The 20,615-nt window shown below is 46.0% G+C and overlaps 1 protein-coding gene across 1 annotated transcript in view; it reads left to right on the plus strand.

Moving 5' to 3' along the window:
* Positions 1-20,615, plus strand: part of LOC116972598 (SCO-spondin-like) — a 63,384-nt gene that overhangs the window by 24,799 nt on the left and 17,970 nt on the right. Inside the window, exons 13-19 of the mRNA XM_033020413.1 lie at positions 2,224-2,337; positions 4,405-4,543; positions 7,092-7,285; positions 8,381-8,508; positions 11,429-11,565; positions 13,664-13,710; positions 15,398-15,606. Of these exons, the coding sequence (XP_032876304.1) occupies positions 2,224-2,337; positions 4,405-4,543; positions 7,092-7,285; positions 8,381-8,508; positions 11,429-11,565; positions 13,664-13,710; positions 15,398-15,606 (968 nt within the window). The remainder of the gene's footprint in view (positions 1-2,223; positions 2,338-4,404; positions 4,544-7,091; positions 7,286-8,380; positions 8,509-11,428; positions 11,566-13,663; positions 13,711-15,397; positions 15,607-20,615) is intronic.

The raw sequence follows: 20,615 nt of genomic DNA on the forward strand, positions 1-20,615 counted from the left end.
GAAGAAAGTGATCAATAAAACTCCAGGTATGTGTGACATTAGAAGTCCTCAGTTACCCCAGGATTGTTCCAAGTTCAGTTTAAGACTGGTTGAAAGTTTTGAACCGGCCAGTTTGCTTTGTACGGTGCAGCTGCAGAAGTTTGAAAGAATCGTGGGAGACCTGCCAATTTATTTTATCTCCTGAGGAGGAAGAGGAGTCACTGTGCTGTTTTAGATGTTGCTTCAATGTGGTTGGTCCAAGATAGATTGTTTGTAATATTTACATCTAGTTACTCGAAGCTCTCAACCTTCTCCAATTCAGCACCATCAATGCTGAGTGGAGACAGATGCAATTATAATGTTTGAAAGACATATACTTGGTTTGGAAAGTAGAGGAATATGTGGCTAATGAGGACAAATGGGAATAGCATTCTTGTGCACCACATTCAGCATGGAGGGTGAGTGGGCTGAATGGTCTGTGCTGTTTGACTTCAGGACTCTCTGAATCTATAATCCTGATGTATTCAAACACATCCAGTAATGCAAACACAAAGTGCTGGAGTAACTCAGCGGGTCAGGCAGCATCTTTGAACGTTGTGCGCCGGGACCCTTCTTCATACTGATTGTAGAAGGGGACAGAAAGCTGGAAGAGAAGTGGGAGTGGGACAAAGCCCGGGAAGTGACAGGTGGATACAGGTGAGAGAGCTCTTCGATCGGCAGATGGTTGAACATGCACCGCCTCTAAACATCTGCTGCATTTAGTGTTCCTGATGTGGCTTCCTTTACGTCGGTGAGATCATCGTTTTACCGAACACGTGCTCAGTCCGCCAAGGCCTGCTGGATCTCCCCGTTGCTAACCACTTATTTATTTATTTATTTTTAAATATTTTTATTTATTAGAAGTACAGTAAATTACAATAGTACAAGCCATATATATCATCTTCCATTTTTTAAGCTTTAAGGAAAGATATAGATAAAGAAAGTAGAGAAAGTGCGAGAAAGAAAGTTGTGTTCGTGTAAAAGAGTGATCAATGAGAAGAAAAAAACAGAGACCCATTGGTTAGAGAAAAGAATTAAGAAATAGACCCTAGAAAAGAAAGGAGGAAAAATGAAAAAACGAGGAAAAAACCCCAAAGCTCTATAATAAAAACCGGGCAAAAGGGATATACCAACTTCACAGTTTTCCTCCCCCCTTTCCAGATCCTGACACATTTATTTTTTGAAGTACTGATGCACCTTATTCTTGCAGTAAGTTGATAAATGCAGACCACGTCTTTTGGAAGTGGTCTGATTTGCCTGCAAGGAGGAGTCTCATATCTTCCAGGTGTAATGTTTCCGACATATTTGAAATCCACATATTTAATGTTCCAGAATTTAAGTATAAGCTTTTTTCCCATTATTAACCCGTAATTAAATAGATTCTTTTGAAACACATTTAGTTCAGGGCTGCCTTCCATTGTTCCAAAGATAATCCATTCAGGTTTTGGTATCTGTTTTATTTTGAATAATTATGTAAAGATTTCAAAAATTTCAGTCCAATATTTTTGAATTTTTATACAAAAAACTAAATGAGTGCGCTATGGTAGCTTCTTGAGATCGGCATTTATCACAAATAGGTGAAACGTTAGGAAAAAGTTTGCTTATTTTGGTTTTGGAATAATATAATCTTTGCTAACCATTTTAACTCCCCTTCCCATTCCCACACTGACTTTTCTGCCCTGGGCCTGGATGAGAGTGAGAGAGAAGGTGTAAGAACAGGTGTTACATCTCATGTGTTTGCCGGGGCAAGTACCTGGAGAAGGGGTCAGGTTGGGAAAGGATGAACAAACCAATTGTGCAGAGGGTGGTTTCTGCAGACGGTGGAAAGGGGCGGGGACGGGAAGATATAAGTGTTGATGGGACCACGTTGAAGGTAACGGAAATGTTAGCAAGTTATGTGTTGGTTGTGGAGGCTGGTGGGGTGAAATGTAAGGACCAGGGCAACTCTATCCTTGTTCCGTCTGGGGGGAGGGAGAATGATAGCAGAACTGCGGGAAACTGAGGAGACATTGGTAAGGATTATCTGTGTCAGTCTGTAATGTTGGGAGAAGAAGTCAACTATCCATCAGAACAACCAGCATTTCATCAGATGCAGTCTCTGACCACTGCTACAAGTTCTCACCAACAAAGGAAAGTTCTTTGTGTGTCCCCATGCTAGAGATTCTTAATGTGATAATGTAATTTCAAATTCTCATTGTATTTCAGGAGAGCTCTGTGAAGACCGAGAAAAAGAGTTTGTGTCGTGTGCCAATCCCTGTCCGCGGACCTGCACTGACTTGTGGGACCATGTGCAGTGTCTCCAAGGATTATGTAAACCAGGTACAACATTTCAGAATGTAGCGGCTTGGTGCATGGTGCATCCATCAAAGGAAAACTGTGGAGATGTACAGGGCATGAAGTGTGAGTGCAGAGTCGGAGTCAGGCAGCATAGATGGAACTTCCCTGCCCGCCAATCCACGGCAACCATCAGCCGCCCACTCACATTGACTACCCACAGGTTCTACCGTTCACCTGCACGTGTGGGGAAATAAATATCCTGCGGGCAATTTAATTTCCACCTTATGCGACTGGAAAACACGCAACACTAAGTTTTGTGCTGCATCTCGTTACACGTGACCATAAAAATAAACCAAACCAAGTCTGATCTATACGGGAGAAAGTCCAAATAGAGAGAAAAACACCACAAAGTGCTGGAGTAACTCAGCAAGTCAGGCAGCATTTCTGATAGATAAGGATAGAGAACATTTCAGGTCGAGACCCTTCTCTAGTATAGGCTATAAATACAAGGATAGGATGGGTTTAGACAGTTATGGGTCAAATTCAGAAAAATGGGACTAGCCTTGGTCGGCATGGACAAGATGGGCCCAGCTGTACAGCTCGATGACTCAATGACTGAGAGCTGCTGAGATCAGGCTTGAACTTGTGTCACTGGAACTCTAAGGCAGTGGCTTCACTAATGTGGTGTGGCAATATTAAAAAGGGGCAGGGATTGATGGGATCCACCCCAGGATAGTAATGGAGGCCAGGGGGAGATAGCTGGGGCCACAACAGAGATCTTTGTATCCTTTTTAGCCATGGACGAGGCCCCAGGACATTGGAGAGCAGATATTTGGACAAGTTTATGGGAAGAAATAGTGGGAATTGCAGGAAAATGAGATTAGCATAGATAGGCATCTCAGTGGGCATGGATGAGTTTGGCCAAAAGCCCTGTTTCCATGTACTGTGATTCTATGACTCTGAACTGCACACACATTACTGAAAGCCAACATGCAGATGAAGCAGGCAATTAGAATGGTAAATGGTATGTCACTGAGTTTATCCAAAACCAATCAAATGTTATAAAACAGAGAGGACAGTCGGGCACAAGAACAGGCTATGCTGAACATGATGCCAATTAAAACTGCATATCTGCCTGAACATGGACTAAATTCTTCAAATCCCTGCCTGTTCGTGTGTCTCTTTCAATGACTTTCCTATTGTATCAGTTTCTACCATCACCCATGGCTGTGCATTCCGGGTGTGAAGAAAAACTTGCCCCGCACATTTCCTTTCAACGTGGCCCCTCACTTTATGCCATCTAGTCTTTGCCATTTCCACCCTGGGAAAGAGACTCCATCTATCCTGTCTATACCTCTCATAATATTGTATTTTTAAGCATATCACATCTTGCCCGGACTTCAAACCAAGGCTGGAGGACCAGAGCCGGACAGGCAATATCTGTGGAGAGAAATGAACAGACGATGTTCGTTGAATTGGAACCATCGACTATCCATTTGTAATCAAGATGAAGGATCTCAACCTGAAAAGGCGTCGGCCCATTTCCCTCCACTGAAGCTGCCGGACCCCCCGAGTTCCTCCAGCAGTTTGGTTTTTGTATACCAGTTCAGCATCTGCACTTCTTGTCACCTCTTGCCTGTACAGAGGAGAGCTCTTCAGCGCGTCGTCCACAGAGCGCAGAGGATTATTGGGACACAGCTACCAGCCTTGGAGGGCATCTACCACACACGGTGCCTCAGGAAGGCCCTCAGCATCCATAAAGACTCCTCACACCCTTGTAATGGACTGTTCGAACTACTTCCCTCCGGCAGACGTTACAAGGCCTTCTACGCCCGAACCTCCAGACTCAGAAACAGCTTCATTCCCAGAGCTATAGCTGCTCTGAACCGGCCCTGCTGAGTGCCCCCCACCCCCCTGGACTGTCTCCCTCAGATGGTCACGTCGCACAGTTTATTTATTTATTTATTTTTTGACATCGGTTAGAAGCTGCATACCAAATCTCGTCACACTGATGTACAATGACAATAAAAGATATTATTATTATTAATATCATCTGGACAATAGAACCACAGATTGTACCTAATTCTTTGACGTGACCTTGTCCTGCAGGTTGCCGATGCCCTAGGGGGCAGTTACTGCAGGATTCCAGCTGTGTGTTAATCTCAGAGTGTCGCTGTGGACTGCCCAGCTCAAACCGCACTGTGGAACATCAGCCCGGAGACAGGGTTGTTGTCCCTTGTGGCACCTGGTACGTTACGTATTGGGCTTCATGTATGGAATTAAGGATGTGATATCACAGGGCTGCGACAGGTGAAGTTTTGGGTCAGGACCCTTCTTCATACTGAGGCTATTCACCAACTATATGTGGGAGGTCCTGTGCCAGTAAAATGATTAAGCATTTGAGGAGGTGCTGAACATGATTGAGGGTAGGGCAAGGGATGTTGTCCGTATGGACTTCAGTAAGACATTTTACCAGATCCCTCAGAAGATTAAGTCACATGGGATCTATGATCAAAAATAGTGCTGAGGAGATGAGCAGGCCAGGCAGCATCTGTGGAGGGAATGGAAAGACACTGTTCCAGGTCGGGACCCTTCAGACAGACGGAGTAGAAGGAAGAAAGCTGGGAAAGAGAAGTTGCGAGAAAGGGTGGTGCAGAATGTTCTTGTCTGACCAGTGTTGTTCCACAGGGATCAGAGCTGGGATTATTTTGGTGTGATTTATATTATTGATTTGGATAAAAATGTAGGTGGTCTGATCAGAAAGTTTGTAAATGACTCAAAAATGGTGAAGTTGTTGGTGATAGGGAGGGTTGTTAAAGAAGACCGCAGGATGTAGATCAGTTGGAAATATAGGCGGAAAATGGCAAATGGGGATTGCTGTGGGCAAGTGTGAGGGGATGCACTTTGAGAGGTAGAATCTAAGAGGATAGTATACAGTAAATGACAGGACTTTGAATACCACTGGTCTACAGGTGGATTTTGGGGTCTAAGTCCATAGCTCCCTGAAAGTAGCAACACAAGTAGATAGAGTGGTAAAGAACATACAGTATGGCATACGTGCCTTCATTGGTCAGGCATCGAGTATACGAGTCAGCAAGTCACGATGCAGCTTTATAGGACTTTGGTGCATTTGGAGTATTGCAAGCAGTTCCGGTCTCCCCATTACAGGAAGGATGTGAAGGCTTTGGAAAAGGCACAGAGGAGGTTTACCAGAATGAAGTGGGATTGGACTATAGGGAGAAGTTGGACAGACTTGGATTGCTTTCTCTGGAACGCTGGAGGTTGCAAGGAGACTTGTTAGAAGTATATAATATTATAAGATAGGGTAGACAGTCAGAAACATTTTCCTAGATTAGGAAAATAAAATGCTAGAGTGTATAGATTTAAGGTGAGATGGGCCAATGTTAAGGGGTTGTGCGGGGCAAAGCTTTTTACACACAGGGTGGTGAGTGCCTAGAATGCGTTGCCAGGGGTGGTGATGGAGGCATATATTGTAGCAATGTTACAAAATTTTGAGATTTTAAAAATCAAGTCTGTAATTTATCCCATCAGATAAAGCATAAAAATAAGTTTAATTTGACACCTAATTCACTTTCATATCTCAAGTATTTAAAAAGTTATGGCCATTTTCATACTCGGAAATGAGCATCTTGTTCCCTATTGATTTTCTATGGACATAACAAAAAAGTTGTGATCGTGAACAGTCAAAAGCCCATAACTTTCTTAAAAATTAAGAGAACTGAATGAAATTTTCAGTTATCATAGATTGAAGCATTCTGAAACAAATATAAAATAATCTTACTTGGATGACCTGAAATTAAAGCATATAATTAGTTAGTTACCTAATTGTAGCTAATTTCAGACTTCAATTACTAGATCTAAACACCTATCCATTTCTTAATAAATGATTAACATTTTTAAATAGCCTAAATGTCCAAATAATATTCACAAATAATTCACAATAAAACATGATTTTTAAATCTCATTTACATTAATTTATAGGCCAAATGGAAGGAATTCAGTGTTCAATTGCTGTAAATAAATGCCCATTTAAATCAGCTTTCCAGTGGGTCCCTGTGGAACGCGCTGGTTTAGAACGTTCACATTGCGGTAGATTTGTGCCCCCAAATGCCCAGAAAAATACTGCGCGATATAATGGGCCCAAAATGAGCTACTCGCAATATTAAACTTTGTATAAAGGGATCTTTAGAAGCCCTTTTTAATGTAAAAATATACAACCTACCTTCAGCTGTCTGCTTTATAAGACCCTGCGGTTGCTGGCGGTCGCGGGTTTAGAGATTGATTTTTAAACTACTATAACTATTATTCAAGGCCTTTAAACCTAATAATAGCTTTTGCGACGGGGTCTTCCAGCGATTTTTCGTTAATAATTAACTAGGCTGAACATCTTCGATTTGAACAGCCTAGAGAAAATCGCGTTTTAAACCCGCCCCCTCTAAACTGCGCCAAAATCGCGCACACCCGCAGCGGCAGATTTTCAAAGACGCTTCAGGTAGGCTTTGCAACATACCTATATATTGTAGTGGCGTTTAACGGTCTTTTGGGTAGTCATTTGTCTATTTGTTTTATGTCCTCACTAGAACGTGGCACTGAAGTAACCAGGCTACAGCCTCCTGTGCTGTTGTTTAATCTACAATCTAGCTCCATGAACATAGTTGCAGGTCTCATGTTTTACTCACGTTGACCGTACCAGTGTCCACCTCTGACTCTTTACCCTCTCTTTTAGGAATGAGTTCTCATCCTTTTATTGACAGAGTTGCTGTTTGCTGTTTCAGTGCCTGTGTGAATGGGACATTTGACTGCAGTGATTCGCGCTGTGCAGAGCAGAACTCCTGGTCCGCGTGGAGCCAGTGTTCGCAGAGCTGTGGAGGAGGTGAGCGGATCCGCAGTAGAAGCTGTGGAGGACCCGGAACTCCCTGCCAAGGAGGAAGCATTCAGACAGCAGAGTGCAACCAGGTGCCTTGCCAAGGTGAGTGGATAAACCCGTGCAGATCCTCACACACAAGAGGAATTCTGAACTTCTGAATTCTCTGGGGTGGAACCCTCTCCGAGACAGACGTGAAGCTCAACGTTTGACCTGTTTTTACAAAATGTTAAATGGTCAGCTCGACATAGACTACAAGACCTACACCAAACCCAAACCAATTAGGACCAGACTTCGATCCAATTTGTGATCCCAGCTAAAAGACAGATGTGTACAGCAATTCGTTCTTTCCCCGCACAATTAAAGCATGGAATAATCTCCACCCAACTATAGTTACCCAACCAGATGCAACTAAATTTAAAGTAGCTCTTTCTTCCCAATAACTCTTTCTGGCTTAAGCCCTCCCTTCACCACCTCCAGTTTAAATTCCATTTGGAGTATTTTGGAGGACCAAGAAACCAAGAAACAAGGAGGTACTTGAGGCAGGAACTATAACAACATTTTAAAGACTTTTGGACAAGTATATGGACAAGAAATGTTTAGAGCGATGTGGGCCAAAAAATATGGTTGGCAAGGATGAGTTGGGCCAAAGAGCCCATTCCAGCTCCAGTTCCCCACCTCCCAGTTCGGACCCAAGCCGGACTATCGATACCGACTGGCTATCTGCCGCCATACACAGCAATTCTCCTTATACCACAGCCAATTTTCATGCTGTTTGACTCGGGCTCTGTAATGTAAAAAATAAGTGATTAGCAAAAAACGGCAACGAGAAAGACGAGGGAAGATTTGTTCCGCTGCTATTGGGTGTAGATTATAATAGCAGGGAATGTGTCTTGGAGATAGTGTGTGGACTGGGGCAGACAGACCATGGCGGGGTGACTGCATAAGTAATTCAAAGACAGAATAAATTAGAGCTAAGTGAGAGAGTGGCTGAGCAGCAGTGTCTGGATCGGCCCCACACAAAGCCAGCGCAGATTCAGTGGAAAAGTCTCTTTGCTTGCATGATGTGAATCTCAGCTGGGATCTGGAATATAAGCCACAGGACATGGAACAGGACAGCGCAGGGGATAAGCCCTTGGGCCCACAATGTTTGTGTTTGACCTTATGGTGATGGTTTTGCATTTGTGTGTGGTTTCCCAGGCTGTCCAGAGACGCAGGTCTTCAGCAGCTGTGCCAACATCTGTCCACGCACCTGCTCAGATCTCCGAGCTGAAGTGGAATGCCAGCAAGAAGCCTGCAAGCCTGGGTGCCTGTGTCCACAGGGGCAGGTGAGTTTATTATGTTCTGTTACCTCCTGGACACACAAAGTTGTGTCCATCCTGCACTGCTGATAATGGATTGTTTCCCTGTCCCAAATGCAGAAGAGAAACAGGTCTTGGCCAGTCCATAACTGCACAGGTAAACCTAATCATCGTGGCTTGCAGACCCTCGAGGTCAATCTTCTCATTCCTGCCGTTGGAAAGATGTAGATATGTAGGTGTAGATCAGTGGTTCCCAACCTTTTTTAGCTCATGGCCCCATTGGGATCTTTTAATTTTTCTGTGGCCCCCCCTGACATTATTAGCGGAAAAAAATATATAATACCTTCCATAAAAATATCAGTGTCTATTAATTGCACATATATTCTCTTTTATTCTATTCCACAAACATCAAAAATATTTAAACTACATAGATTTAAATTTATTAGAACTGAAATTTAGGAGGCAACAGGGTGGTAGCTCTGTGGCCCCCTTCATTGAACCTGTGGCCCCCTAAATCCCAACATTTTTCTGTGGCCCCCCTGAAATTTGCCATGGCCCCAGGTTGGGAATCACTGGTTTAGATGCAGGAACCATCCTGCCCCAATATTTAATAACAATATGGCTGATCGCTCACCTAAGTGTCTCTCTTCTACACCACCCCATTACATGTAAAACACAATTAATGGTTTGCCTTGAGTGTACCATCGATCCTCCCGCTGTTTTCTGGTGTCAGAGGCTGTGGGGCTTAAAGGTTTATAAAGTTATGAGGCATAGATAGGGTAGACAATCAAAACCTTTTTCCCCGGATTGTGAAATGTCAAAGAATAGTGGGCACAGTTTTAAGATCAGAGTGGGGAAGTTTAAAGTTGATGTTCGGAGCAAGTGTGGCAGATGCCTGAAATGTGATACTGGGGGTGGGGGTGGTGGCAGATACAGTAGTGGTGTTTGATAGACTTTTAAATAGGTACATGGATTTGCAGGGATGGTGAGGATATAGATCACACGCAGGCAGCGAGATTAGTTTAACTTGGCACGGACATTGTGGGCTGAAGGGCCTGTTCCTGTGCTGTTTTATGTTCTATGATGATGAATCATGCCACTGGAATGCAAGACTTTTTTGACCCATTTTCACACAGAGAATTGTTCCCTCACTGTCTTGAAGATCTCCATCAGGTTAGGTCCTAACCTCTGTGATACCCTTACAACTGAAGTCCCTCAAATCTTATAACAACCTGTCGAACCTCTTCGACATTCTTTCAAAAGCTGACAGTATGGAGTTCCTTGTGGCAGAGAGTTGTGGACATCATTACAAGTGGATGAAGATAAATGTTTCGATTTCTGGGAAATTTGGGCTCTCGGGATCTTGGTCAACCGCGATCGTATTGATCGATGGGCAGAATGGCCTTCATCCTGCTCCTGTTTCCCTGTGTGCCCATAATTACCCACAGTGCTTCAGCTGAGGCCTATTCCTAGATTTGAGCGTAATTTCTTTACTTTTGTATTCTATATTATTCCAAGGCATGTATTTCACATGGTAACCAAACTTTATGTTAAGGTAAGGATGGTCTTAACTTTGTCATATGTATGGTTAAATATTTTCAGCCAGAAAGCTGTGAATCTGTGGAATTCTCTGCCACAGAAAGCAGTGGAGGCCAATTCACTGGATGTATTCAAGAGAGAGTTGGATATAGCTAATGGGGCTAACAGAATCAAAGGATATGGGGAGAAAGAAGGAATGGGGTACTGATTTTAGATGGTAATCCATGATCATATTGAATGGCGGTGCTGGCTCAAAGGGCCGAATGGCCTACTCCTGCACCTATTTTCTATGTTTCTATGTTTATCCGAATGCTCCACTTAATCTGATCAACTTCCTTTAAATATTGTTACGTCTCTTTGCCTATGGGCGGAAATCGCTATCAAAACATGGGGGGGACACAATTCCTTGGTAGCCACGCACGCGCATACGCACACACACACACGAGGCTTCGGAGGCTTCGGCCGTGGGCCCTGTGGACGGTAACATTGGGAGCTGACCTGGTTGGTGACCGACTCCAAACTCCAGCAACAGCAGCTTCGTCCGCCCCGAATTGTGGGGCTTGAATCGGCCCGTTCACGGGACCTTTCATTGCAGCTTAAAATCGGCCGGCGGGGGCTTCCACATCGGGAGCCCTGATCGCCTCAATGCAGCAGTTTGATTTTAAGCCGCGCAGGGCGATGAAAAGCCCCACGAACGGGTCGATTCAGCCCTTAGAAAGCGGCTGATACCCGCTTGAATCATTCAAAAGCTACAATGTGATAATTAACACAAACAAATAAAGCTGATGCAAAAAAAAGGCAAACAGAAGAACCAACCTTGGAGGGGGTTGAGAGAGAGATGGGGAAAAATGCTAAATAACGTGAGTTACCTGAATGAGGGACTTACCTGCAAGCCAGCCAGGAAACCCATTCGACCGGAGCCCTTAATGACACGACCCATTTAAATCCGATACCACTTTAAATCTTTCCCATCCACCAATACATCCAATTAGTTCAAATGGTAATTGTACCCTCATCAGACAGCTTTAAGAAATTCCCCGTGAATACTTGAAGGTCAAAACACAATTGGTGACACATCGTGTTAATACGGTGTTAGTAGAGACATTTAACAAGCGCTTGTTAACAGTGACCCCCCCCACTGTCTCGCGGAAAACAGATTTTAATAGATTATTTTTCACCGAATTTCAAAATCTGGATTACAAAACATGTGGGGGGTTGTCCCCCACCTCTCAAAACATGGACACAGATGTTTTCCAGAATTGGGGAACTCTGTCTACATTCCCAGTTAAACCTGGTACCAAGAGTGTTCAATGACTAGGTTCAGCCATGATTGTATTGATTGACGGGCAGTGTGGCCTTCTCTTGATAAACCTTACCCAACGTACCTCTAACATCCCTTGTTGTCCAGTTTCTGCAGGGCGAGGTATGTGTGTCTCCTGAAGATTGTCGTTGTTCCTTACTGAGCTCGCAAACACCACGGCTTGGTAACATTTCACACCGCGATTACCCACCGGGAGCAGTGATCCACGATCGGTGCAGTGTGTGGTGAGTAAAGAGACACTCATGGGTTTAGGTAAAATGACCAGAGCCATTGAGAGGAGGTGCTCCACTCCGCACCCATTGCAGTCACTGACACTCTCATCCTTCTAAACTCCAGAGTGTACAAGCCCAGCCGCTCCATTCTCTCAGCATATGACAGTCCCGCCATCCCAGTATTAACCTTGTAAACCTACGCTGCACTCCCTCAATAGTCAGAATGTCCTTCCTCAAATTAGGGGAGCAAAACTGCACACAATACTCCAGGTGTGGTCTCACTAGGGCTCTGCACAACTGCAGAAGGACCTCTTTGCTCCTATATTCGATTCCTCTTGTTATAAAGGCCAACATACCATTCGCTTTCTTCACTGCCTGCTGTACCTGCATGCTTACTTTCATAGACTGATGAACAAGGACCCCCAGATCCCGTTGTACTTTCCCTTTTCCCAACTTGACGGCATTTAGATAGTAATCTGCCTTCCTGTTTTTGCTACCAAAGTGGATGACCTCACATTTATCCGCATTAAACTTCATCTGCCATGCATCTGCCCACTCCCCCAACCTGTCCAAATCGCCCTGCATTCTCATAGCATCCTCCTCACAGTTCACACTGCCACCCAGCTTTGTGTCATCTGCAAATTTGCTAATGTTACTTTGAATCCCTTCATCCAAATCATTGATGTATATTGTAAATAGCTGCGGTCCCAGCACCGAGCCTTGCGGTACCCCACTAGTCACTGCCTGCCATTCTGAAAGGCACCCGTTAATCCCTACTCTTTGTTTCCAACCACTTCTACAATACAATACAATACAATACGGGTTTATTCGTCACATTGCACATAAAGTGCAAGTGAAATGAATATGTCAGCAGCGATACAATGAGAAAGAACACACAATACACAATAAAAATTTAACACAAACATCCTCCACAGCATTCATCACTGTGGTGGAAGGCACAAAATTTGGCCAGTCCTCCTCCATTTCCCCCCGTGGTCGGGACCAGAGTCCAGAGCCAGTCCATAGTCAGCTCTTCCCCACCAGAGACCGCGGCTTCAGGATGGTGCAGGCCGGCGGTCGAAGATTTAAAGTCCCCGCCGTGCCGCAGCCAGAAGCACCGCAGACCGCAGGGCCGGCGGTCGAAGCTCCCCTCCAGGGGTGATGGTAAGTCCACGCCGGGCCCGCGGTAGAAGTTGGACGCGGGCCGACGGTGGAAGCTTCTTCTACTCCCCGGGTCCCCAACGTGAGATCCCGGGCTGTAGATGCCGCGCCAGCTGGAGCTGTGCAGACCGCGGCTTCAGGCTGCCGGCTGCCGCGGGCCAGCAAAACGGAGCGCTCCCCTCCAGCGAGCCCCAGCGAGGGCTCACCCGCTCCACGCCGAGAGTCCACGCTGCGCCCGCCGCTGAAGCCCCGGGCGCGTCTCCGGGAAAGGCCGCGCCGATCCTTGTCGTTAGGCCACGGGGGAGGCGACCTGGAGAAAGTCGCCTCTCCGTGGAGGAGGCGACCGAAACGGTTTCCCCCTCACCCCCCCCACACCACCCCCCACACCCGACACACAAAAAACACACTTTAAAACATACTAAAAAAACAAAAAAAGTTGAAAAAAACGGACACGCTGCTGACAGGACGCCAGCTTGCAGCGCCCCCACCGACTACACTTTCTCTATCCATGTCAGCACTCTACCCCCAATACCATGTGCCTTCATTTTGCCCACTACTCTCCTATGTGGGACCTTATCAAATGCTTTCTGAAAGTCCAGGTACACTACATCCACTGGCTCTCCCTTGTCCATTTTCCTAGTTATATCTTCAAAAATTTCCAGAAGATTAGTCAAGAATGATTTCCCCTTCGTAAATCCATGCTGACTCGGACCCATCCTGTTACTGCTATCCAAATATGCGGCTATCTCATCTTTTATAATTGACTCCAGCATCTTCCCCACCACCGATGTCAGGCTACTCTGTATCTATCTTCTATGTTAACTTTCTGCTGGTGGCTGGGGGGACCTTTGTGGATCATCAGCATCGTTACCTGAAGCTCGGTTGTTGATAGTCGGGAGGTATAGGAACTGTTGTATCTACTTTACAATTTGAGAATTCTTTCTTGCAGTGTATGCCAGAAAGGAGTTTTCCATTGTTCCAAATCAGACTGTGAAGGTAAGGCACATGTGATTCAACTTCTCTTGCTGGCCATCCCCTATACTTGCCCACTATAGCTGAACACCCTACCATTACATAACTCTTCCAGTGGGGGCCTCAGCCTCCCTTACTCCCACCAAGGCATCCTGACCCAGTGTACTCCAATACTCCCCACCCTGTTTATACTCCCCCCCCCCCACCCTGTGTACTCCCCCCCTCCCCACCCTGTTTATACTCCCCCCCCTTCCCCACCCTGTTTATACTCTCCCCCCACCCTGTGTACTCTCCCCCTCCCAAACCTGTTTATATTCCCCCCCTCTCCACCTGTGTACTCTCCCCCTCCCCACCCTGTGTACTCTCCCCCTCCCCACCCTGTGTACTCTCCCCCTCCCCACCCTGTGTACTCTCCCCCTCCCCACCCTGTGTACTCTCCCCCCTCCCCACCCTGTGTACTCTCCCCCCTCCCCACCCTGTGTACTCTCCCCCCTCCCCACTTGTGTACTCTCCCCCCTCCCCACCCTGTGTACTCTACCCCCTCCCCACCTGTGTACTCTCCCCCTCCCCACCCTGTGTACTCTCCCCCTCCCCACCCTGTGTACTCTCCCCCCTCCCCACCTGTGTACTCTCCCCCCTCCCCACCCTGTGTACTCTCCCCCCTCCCCACCTGTGTACTCTCCCCCCTCCCCACCCTGTGTACTCTCCCCCCTCCCCACCCTGTGTACTCTCCCCCCTCCCCACCCTGTGTACTCTCCCCCCTCCCCACCTGTGTACTCTCCCCCTCCCCACCCTGTGTACTCTCCCCCCTCCCCACCCTGTGTACTCTCCCCCCTCCCCACCCTGTGTACTCTCCCCCTCCCCACCCTGTGTACTCTCCCCCCTCCCCACCCTGTGTACTCTCCCCCCTCCCCACCCTGTGTACTCTCCCCCCTCCCCACTTGTGTACTCTCCCCCCTCCCCACCCTGTGTACTCTCCCCCCTCCCCACCCTGTGTACTCTCCCCCCTCCCCACCCTGTGTACTCTCCCCCCCCCCCACCCTGTGTACTCCCCCCCCTCCCCCCCCTGCAAATAGTCGCTCTTAATGGGCACTTACAGTTACAAATCCCCCCCCCCCCCCCGCGCCAGTTCCCCCTTTGTTCTTCCCCCCCTCCCCGCTCCTTTAAGGAGATCTTCCCACGCCAGGTCTTCCTTTGTTCCTTCCCTCGGCAGCGCCTTTCTCACTTCCACGTGTCCGTCCTCATCCGTCGGTCGGCCCCATCATCGACCGCCGTGCCGACCTCTCCACTAACGCTGCCGGATCCTCCCCTGATGCCTCCGTGGCGCCGACCCAAGCCCCAGCCGTGGGCTCCGTCAACCCAGGCACCGATGGCCGCGGGCGTTGCCGACCCACGAGGCTCCGGCCTCTGCTTCTCATTGGCATCTCCGGAAGTCGTCTGCCCTGGCGACATCTACGGAAGACGTCTGCTACTTCCCCATTCCCCCACCCTGTATACTCTCCCAACTCCTCACCCTGTGGGTCCATTCTCGGAAACGCTGCCTGAAGAATTTTCATTCCTGGTTTTATTTTTGTTTTCTGGAGCAGAGTGGGTTAGTTTTGGGCTTTTGATGCTGATTTTGGAACAAGTTTGTTTATTCGAAAGTAACTCACTTAGTTTGTTGGGCCTGGTGGCTGACATTTGACACTGTTGTGAAATGTGTCTCCCGCAGAGTGTCCCGAGGGTGAGATTTGGAATGGGGGGCCGATGGATTCCCATTCCTGTGAGCGATCGTGCCGCGATGTTCATGACGTGACCGTGGCAAGTTGTGGTTCAGCTGGCAAAGACTGTGTGTGTGATGCCGGGAGATACAGAAACATGTCTGGCTTCTGTGTGACTGCAGCATACTGCGAGTGTATCGTCGGTGACACCATCTACCCGGTGAGTCCACAACTCCAGGAGACCCAGGCTACAACCACGCCCACCAAATAATGCTCTCGTAGCTTCACGGGTGAAATATTTGTAACACAACAGGAAACAAACTGAAGATAATAGTAAGATTCTTAAGGGGTTGGACAGGCTAGATGCAGGAAGATTATTCCCGATGTTGGGGAAGTCCAGAACTAGGGGTCACAGTTTAAGGATAAGAGGGAAATCTTTTAGGACCGAGATGAGAAAATCATTTTTACACAGAGAGTGGTGAATCTCTGGAACTTTCTGCCACAGAAGGTAGTTGAGGCCAGTTCATTGGCTATATTTAAGAAGGAGTTAGATGTGGCCCTTGTGGCTAAAGGGATCAGGGGGTATGGAAAGAAGGCAGGGATGGGATACTGAGTTGGATGATCAGCCATGATCATATTGAATGGCGGTGCAGGCTCGAAGGGCCGAATGGCCTACTCCTGCACCTATTTTCAATGTATCTATTACATGATAACTTACCAGTTTGAAGTTTGATCTTTATTTTATGAGGAGTTACGATGAGGGATTACGTGAAGAAGGCCCGTTCAGCCGCACGTGCGTCAATCTTCAAAGCAGCGGTGTGAAATCACAGATAATAATAGTAACTGAAGTATGATAGTAAGATGAAAGAAGACTAGAACTACCAGATGATCTTAATGAGGGGTGGGAGCGGTGGGTACGTAATCCCTCAACATTACTACTCATAAAATAAAGATCAAACTTCAAACTGGTAAGTTCTCGTTTAATCTTACTATTTTACTTCAGAGTCACGTGAGTGACTACGTGAAGATTTCAAAGCTCTGTGATTTCATGCCGCAGATTCAAATCCGGCCTCTCACTGCAATGATTGACTCAATCATAATTAAAATTATCAATAAAACATCACTCAAACACTGCTTAACGAATCAACGGTTTATTTGAACAACAATAATAGTAACCCCTCTATCCCAGGGGGAAACTATGTAACTGAACTTAAACAGAATCGGCAAAACCCCCCAGCCTTGTAATCGGCTTATGGTAAAACCTTTGGAACATCAGTTCACTTGACCATCCTGCGGCCTCGAGAATATGATCTATAGGCACGTCCATCGCCCTGGCCGCTGAAGTTGCTGCTGCCCTGGTGGAATGAGATTTAAAATGATCAGCGTCAATCCCAGCGCTTACCAGAACCTGCTTTAGCCACCTTGAGATAGTTTGCGCCGACACCTTACTGTGCGTTTTTTTGTGGCTTATGAACAATGCTGACTCTGTTCCCCTCAAGGTTCTGGTAGCCTCAATATATCGGGACAAGTATTACACTACACACAGGCGGGAATCCGTGGGGAATGCCGAAGAGACAATCTTACATCCTGTCACACCAATTCTACTCTGCTTGAGCAGATCATAAACATAAATCCAAGAAATCCTGAAATGGGAGGGAGAGGAGCCTGAGGTTGTGGTGCATATAGGTACCAACGACATAGGTAAAAAAAGAGAAGAGGTCCTGAAAGAAGAATTTAGGGAGTTAGGTAGAGAGTTAAGGAGAAGGACTGGAAAGGTAACAATCTCAGGATTACTGCCTGTGCCACGCGACAGTGAGAGTAGGAATGGAGCGAGGTGGAGGATAAATGCGTGGATGAGGGACTGGTGCAGTGGGTATGGATTCAAGTTTCTGGATCATTGGGACCTCTTTTGGGGAAGGTGCGACCTGTACAGAAAGGACGGGTTGCACTTGAACTCAAGGGGGACCAATATCCTGGCGGGGAGATTTGCAAAGGCTACTGGGGAGACTTTAAACTAGTATGGTTGGGGGGAGGGACTCAAATTGGGAAAGCTAGCAGTCAGTCAGAGAATGGTAGCACTCTGACCCAAAATGTAGGGGAGAGAGAAGAAAAAGAAAATAATCAGAGAATAAGAGAGGGTGGGTTTCTTAAATGTGTATATTTTAATGCTAGGAGCATTGTAAGAAAAGTGGATGAACTTAGAGCCTGGATTGACACCTGGAAGTATGATGTTGTGGCGATCAGTGAAACATGGTTGCAGGAGGGCTGTGATTGGAAACTAAATATTCCAGGATTTCGTTGCTTCAGGTGTGATAGAATTGGAGGGGCAAGAGGTGGAGGTGTTGCATTGCTTATCAGGGAAGATATTACAGCAGTGCTTTGGCAGGATAGATTAGAGGGCTCGTCTAGGGAGGCTATTTGGGTGGAACTGAGAAATGGGAAAGGGGTAGCAACACTTATAGGGGTGTATTATAGACCGCCAAATGGGGAGCGAGAATTGGAAGAGCAAATATGTAAGGAGATTGCAGATATTAGTAGTAAGCACAAGGTAGTGATTGTGGGAGATTTCAATTTTCCACACATAGACTGGGAAACACATTCTGTAAATGGGCTGGATGGGTTGGAGTTTGTAAAATGTGTGCAGGATAGTTTTTTGCAACAATACATAGAAGTACCTACTAGAGAAGGGGCGGTACTGGACCTCCTGTTAGGAAATGAGATGGGTCAGGTGGCAGAGGTATGCGTTGGGGAACAGTTCGGGTCCAGTAATCACAATACCATTAGTTTCAATATAATTATGGAGAGGGACAAAACTGGACCTAGGGTTGAGATTTTTGATTGGAGAAAGGCTAACTTTGAGGAGATGCGAAAGGATTTAAAAGGAGTAAATTGGGACAGTTTGTTTTATGGGAAAGATGTGGAAGAGAAATGGAGTACATTTAAAGGTGAAATTTAAAGAGTACAGAATCTTTATGTCCCTGTTCGGTTGAAAGGAAATCGTAAAAATTGTAAAGAGCCATGGTTATCAAGGGAAATTGGACACTTGGTTCGGAAAAAGAGGGAGATCTACAATAGTTATAGGCAGCATGGAGTAAATGAGGTGCTTGAGGAGTATAAAGAATGTAAAAAGAATCTTAAGAAAGAAATTAGAATGATATGAGATTGCTTTGGCAAGTAAGGTAAAAGTAAATCCGAAGGGTTTCTACCGCTATATTAATAGCAAAAGGATAACGAGGGATAAAATTGGTCCATTAGAGAGTCAGAGTGGCCAACTATCTGCAGAGCCAAAAGAGATGGGGGAGATATTGAACAGTTTCTTTTCTTCGGTATTCACCAAGGAGAAGGATATTGAATTATGTGAGGTAAGGGAAACAAGTAGAGTAGCTATGGAAACTATGAGGATCAAAGAAGAGGAAGTACTGACACTTTTGAGAAATATAAAAGTGGATAAGTCTCCAGGTCCGGACAGGATATTCCCTAGGACATTGAGGGAAGTTAGTGTAGAAATAGCAGGGGCTATGGCAGAAATATTTCAAATGTCATTAGAAACGGGAATAGTGCCGGAGGATTGGCGTACTGCGCATGTTGTTCCATTGTTTAAAAAGGGGTCTAAGAGTAAACCTAGCAATTATAGACCTGTTAGTTTGACGTCAGTGGTGGGCAAATTAATGGAAATAATACTTAGAGATAATATATATAAGCACCTGGATAAACAGGGTCTGATTAGGAACAGTCAACATGGATTTGTGCCTGGAAGGTCATGTTTAACTAATCTTCTTGAATTTTTTGAAGATGTTACTCGGGAAATTGATGAGGGTAAAGCAGTGGATGTTGTGTATATGGACTTCAGTAAGGCCTTTGACAAGGTTCCTCATGGAAGGTTGGTTAAGAAGGTTCAATGGTTGGGTATTAATGGTGGAGTAGCAAGATGGATTCAACAGTGGCTGAATGGGAGATGCCAGAGAGTAATGGTGGATGGTTGTTTGTCAGGTTGGAGGCCAGTGACGAGTGGGGTGCCACAGGGATCTGTGTTGGGTCCACTGTTGTTTGTCATGTACATCAATGATCTGGACGATGGTGTGGTAAATTGGATTAGTAAGTATGCAGATGATACTAAGATAGGTGGGGTTGCGGGTAATGAAGTAGAGTTTCAAAGTCTACAGAGAGATTTATGCCAGTTGGAAGAGTGGGCTGAAAGATGGCAGATGGAGTTTAATGCTGATAAGTGTGAGGTGCTACATCTTGGCAGGACAAATCAAAATAGGACGTACATGGTAAATGGTAGGGAATTGAAGAATGTAGGTGAACAGAGGGATCTGGGAATAACTGTGCACAGTTCCCTGAAAGTGGAAGTGTGGAAAGTGACACATCCATCCTGTCTAGCCGCAGCATCTGTAATGTCTGCACTCGCTGGGCTGAAACCAACTCCATAAGCATGACCACCTTCATGGTGAGTTTGGCTAGTGATAGTGCTGTGACGCGAAGCAGCATTAAAACTTTGCTCACATTCCAGATAACCGAGTACCTGGGTTTGGGAGGATTAGAATTAAACACTCCCTTCATGAATTTAGAGACTAATGGGTGAGTCCCTACTGAATGTAATTCTGACACCATAGGTAAGTATGAGGACAGAGCACTTCTGGCTGTGTTAATCGCACTATAGCTTAACTTTTCATCAAAAAAGAGAGTTGACAAAAACTCTATCACATCTGTGATCCCTGCCCTTTCATATGTAACATTGTGCCCTAAACAGTACACCTCCCACTTTCTTATTGAAGAGATGTATTGCTTTTGTGTACTATCCCTCCAGGCCGCAGTGATAACATCCACGGATCGCTCGGATAATCCTCTCCCCAGGTATGGTCTCCTTAGAATCTGCAAATCAACAGATCAATATGATCATGTAACGAATGCTGATCCCCAGTTACTGGATTCACCAGTAGATTTTTGTGTCTTGGGAACAAATCATGTGAGGCTCAGTAGCCATCTCCAAAACATGAGCATACCATGGCTGAGTAGGCCAGTCAGGTACCACCAATACTCCTGAAGCGGAGTCCTGCTTAATTTTTTGCAGACATCGACTGACGAGGCAGAATGGAGGAAATACATATATAAACATTCCTCCCCAGTGCAGTGAGAATGCGTCCACACCTGCTGCTTCAGGGTCATGTTCCCATGAGACATATTTAGGCAACTGGTGGTTTAATCTGGATGCAAACAAATCGATAT

The sequence above is a fragment of the Amblyraja radiata genome, chromosome 4 (genome assembly GCF_010909765.2).
Source record: "Amblyraja radiata isolate CabotCenter1 chromosome 4, sAmbRad1.1.pri, whole genome shotgun sequence".
NCBI lineage: Eukaryota > Metazoa > Chordata > Chondrichthyes > Rajiformes > Rajidae > Amblyraja > Amblyraja radiata.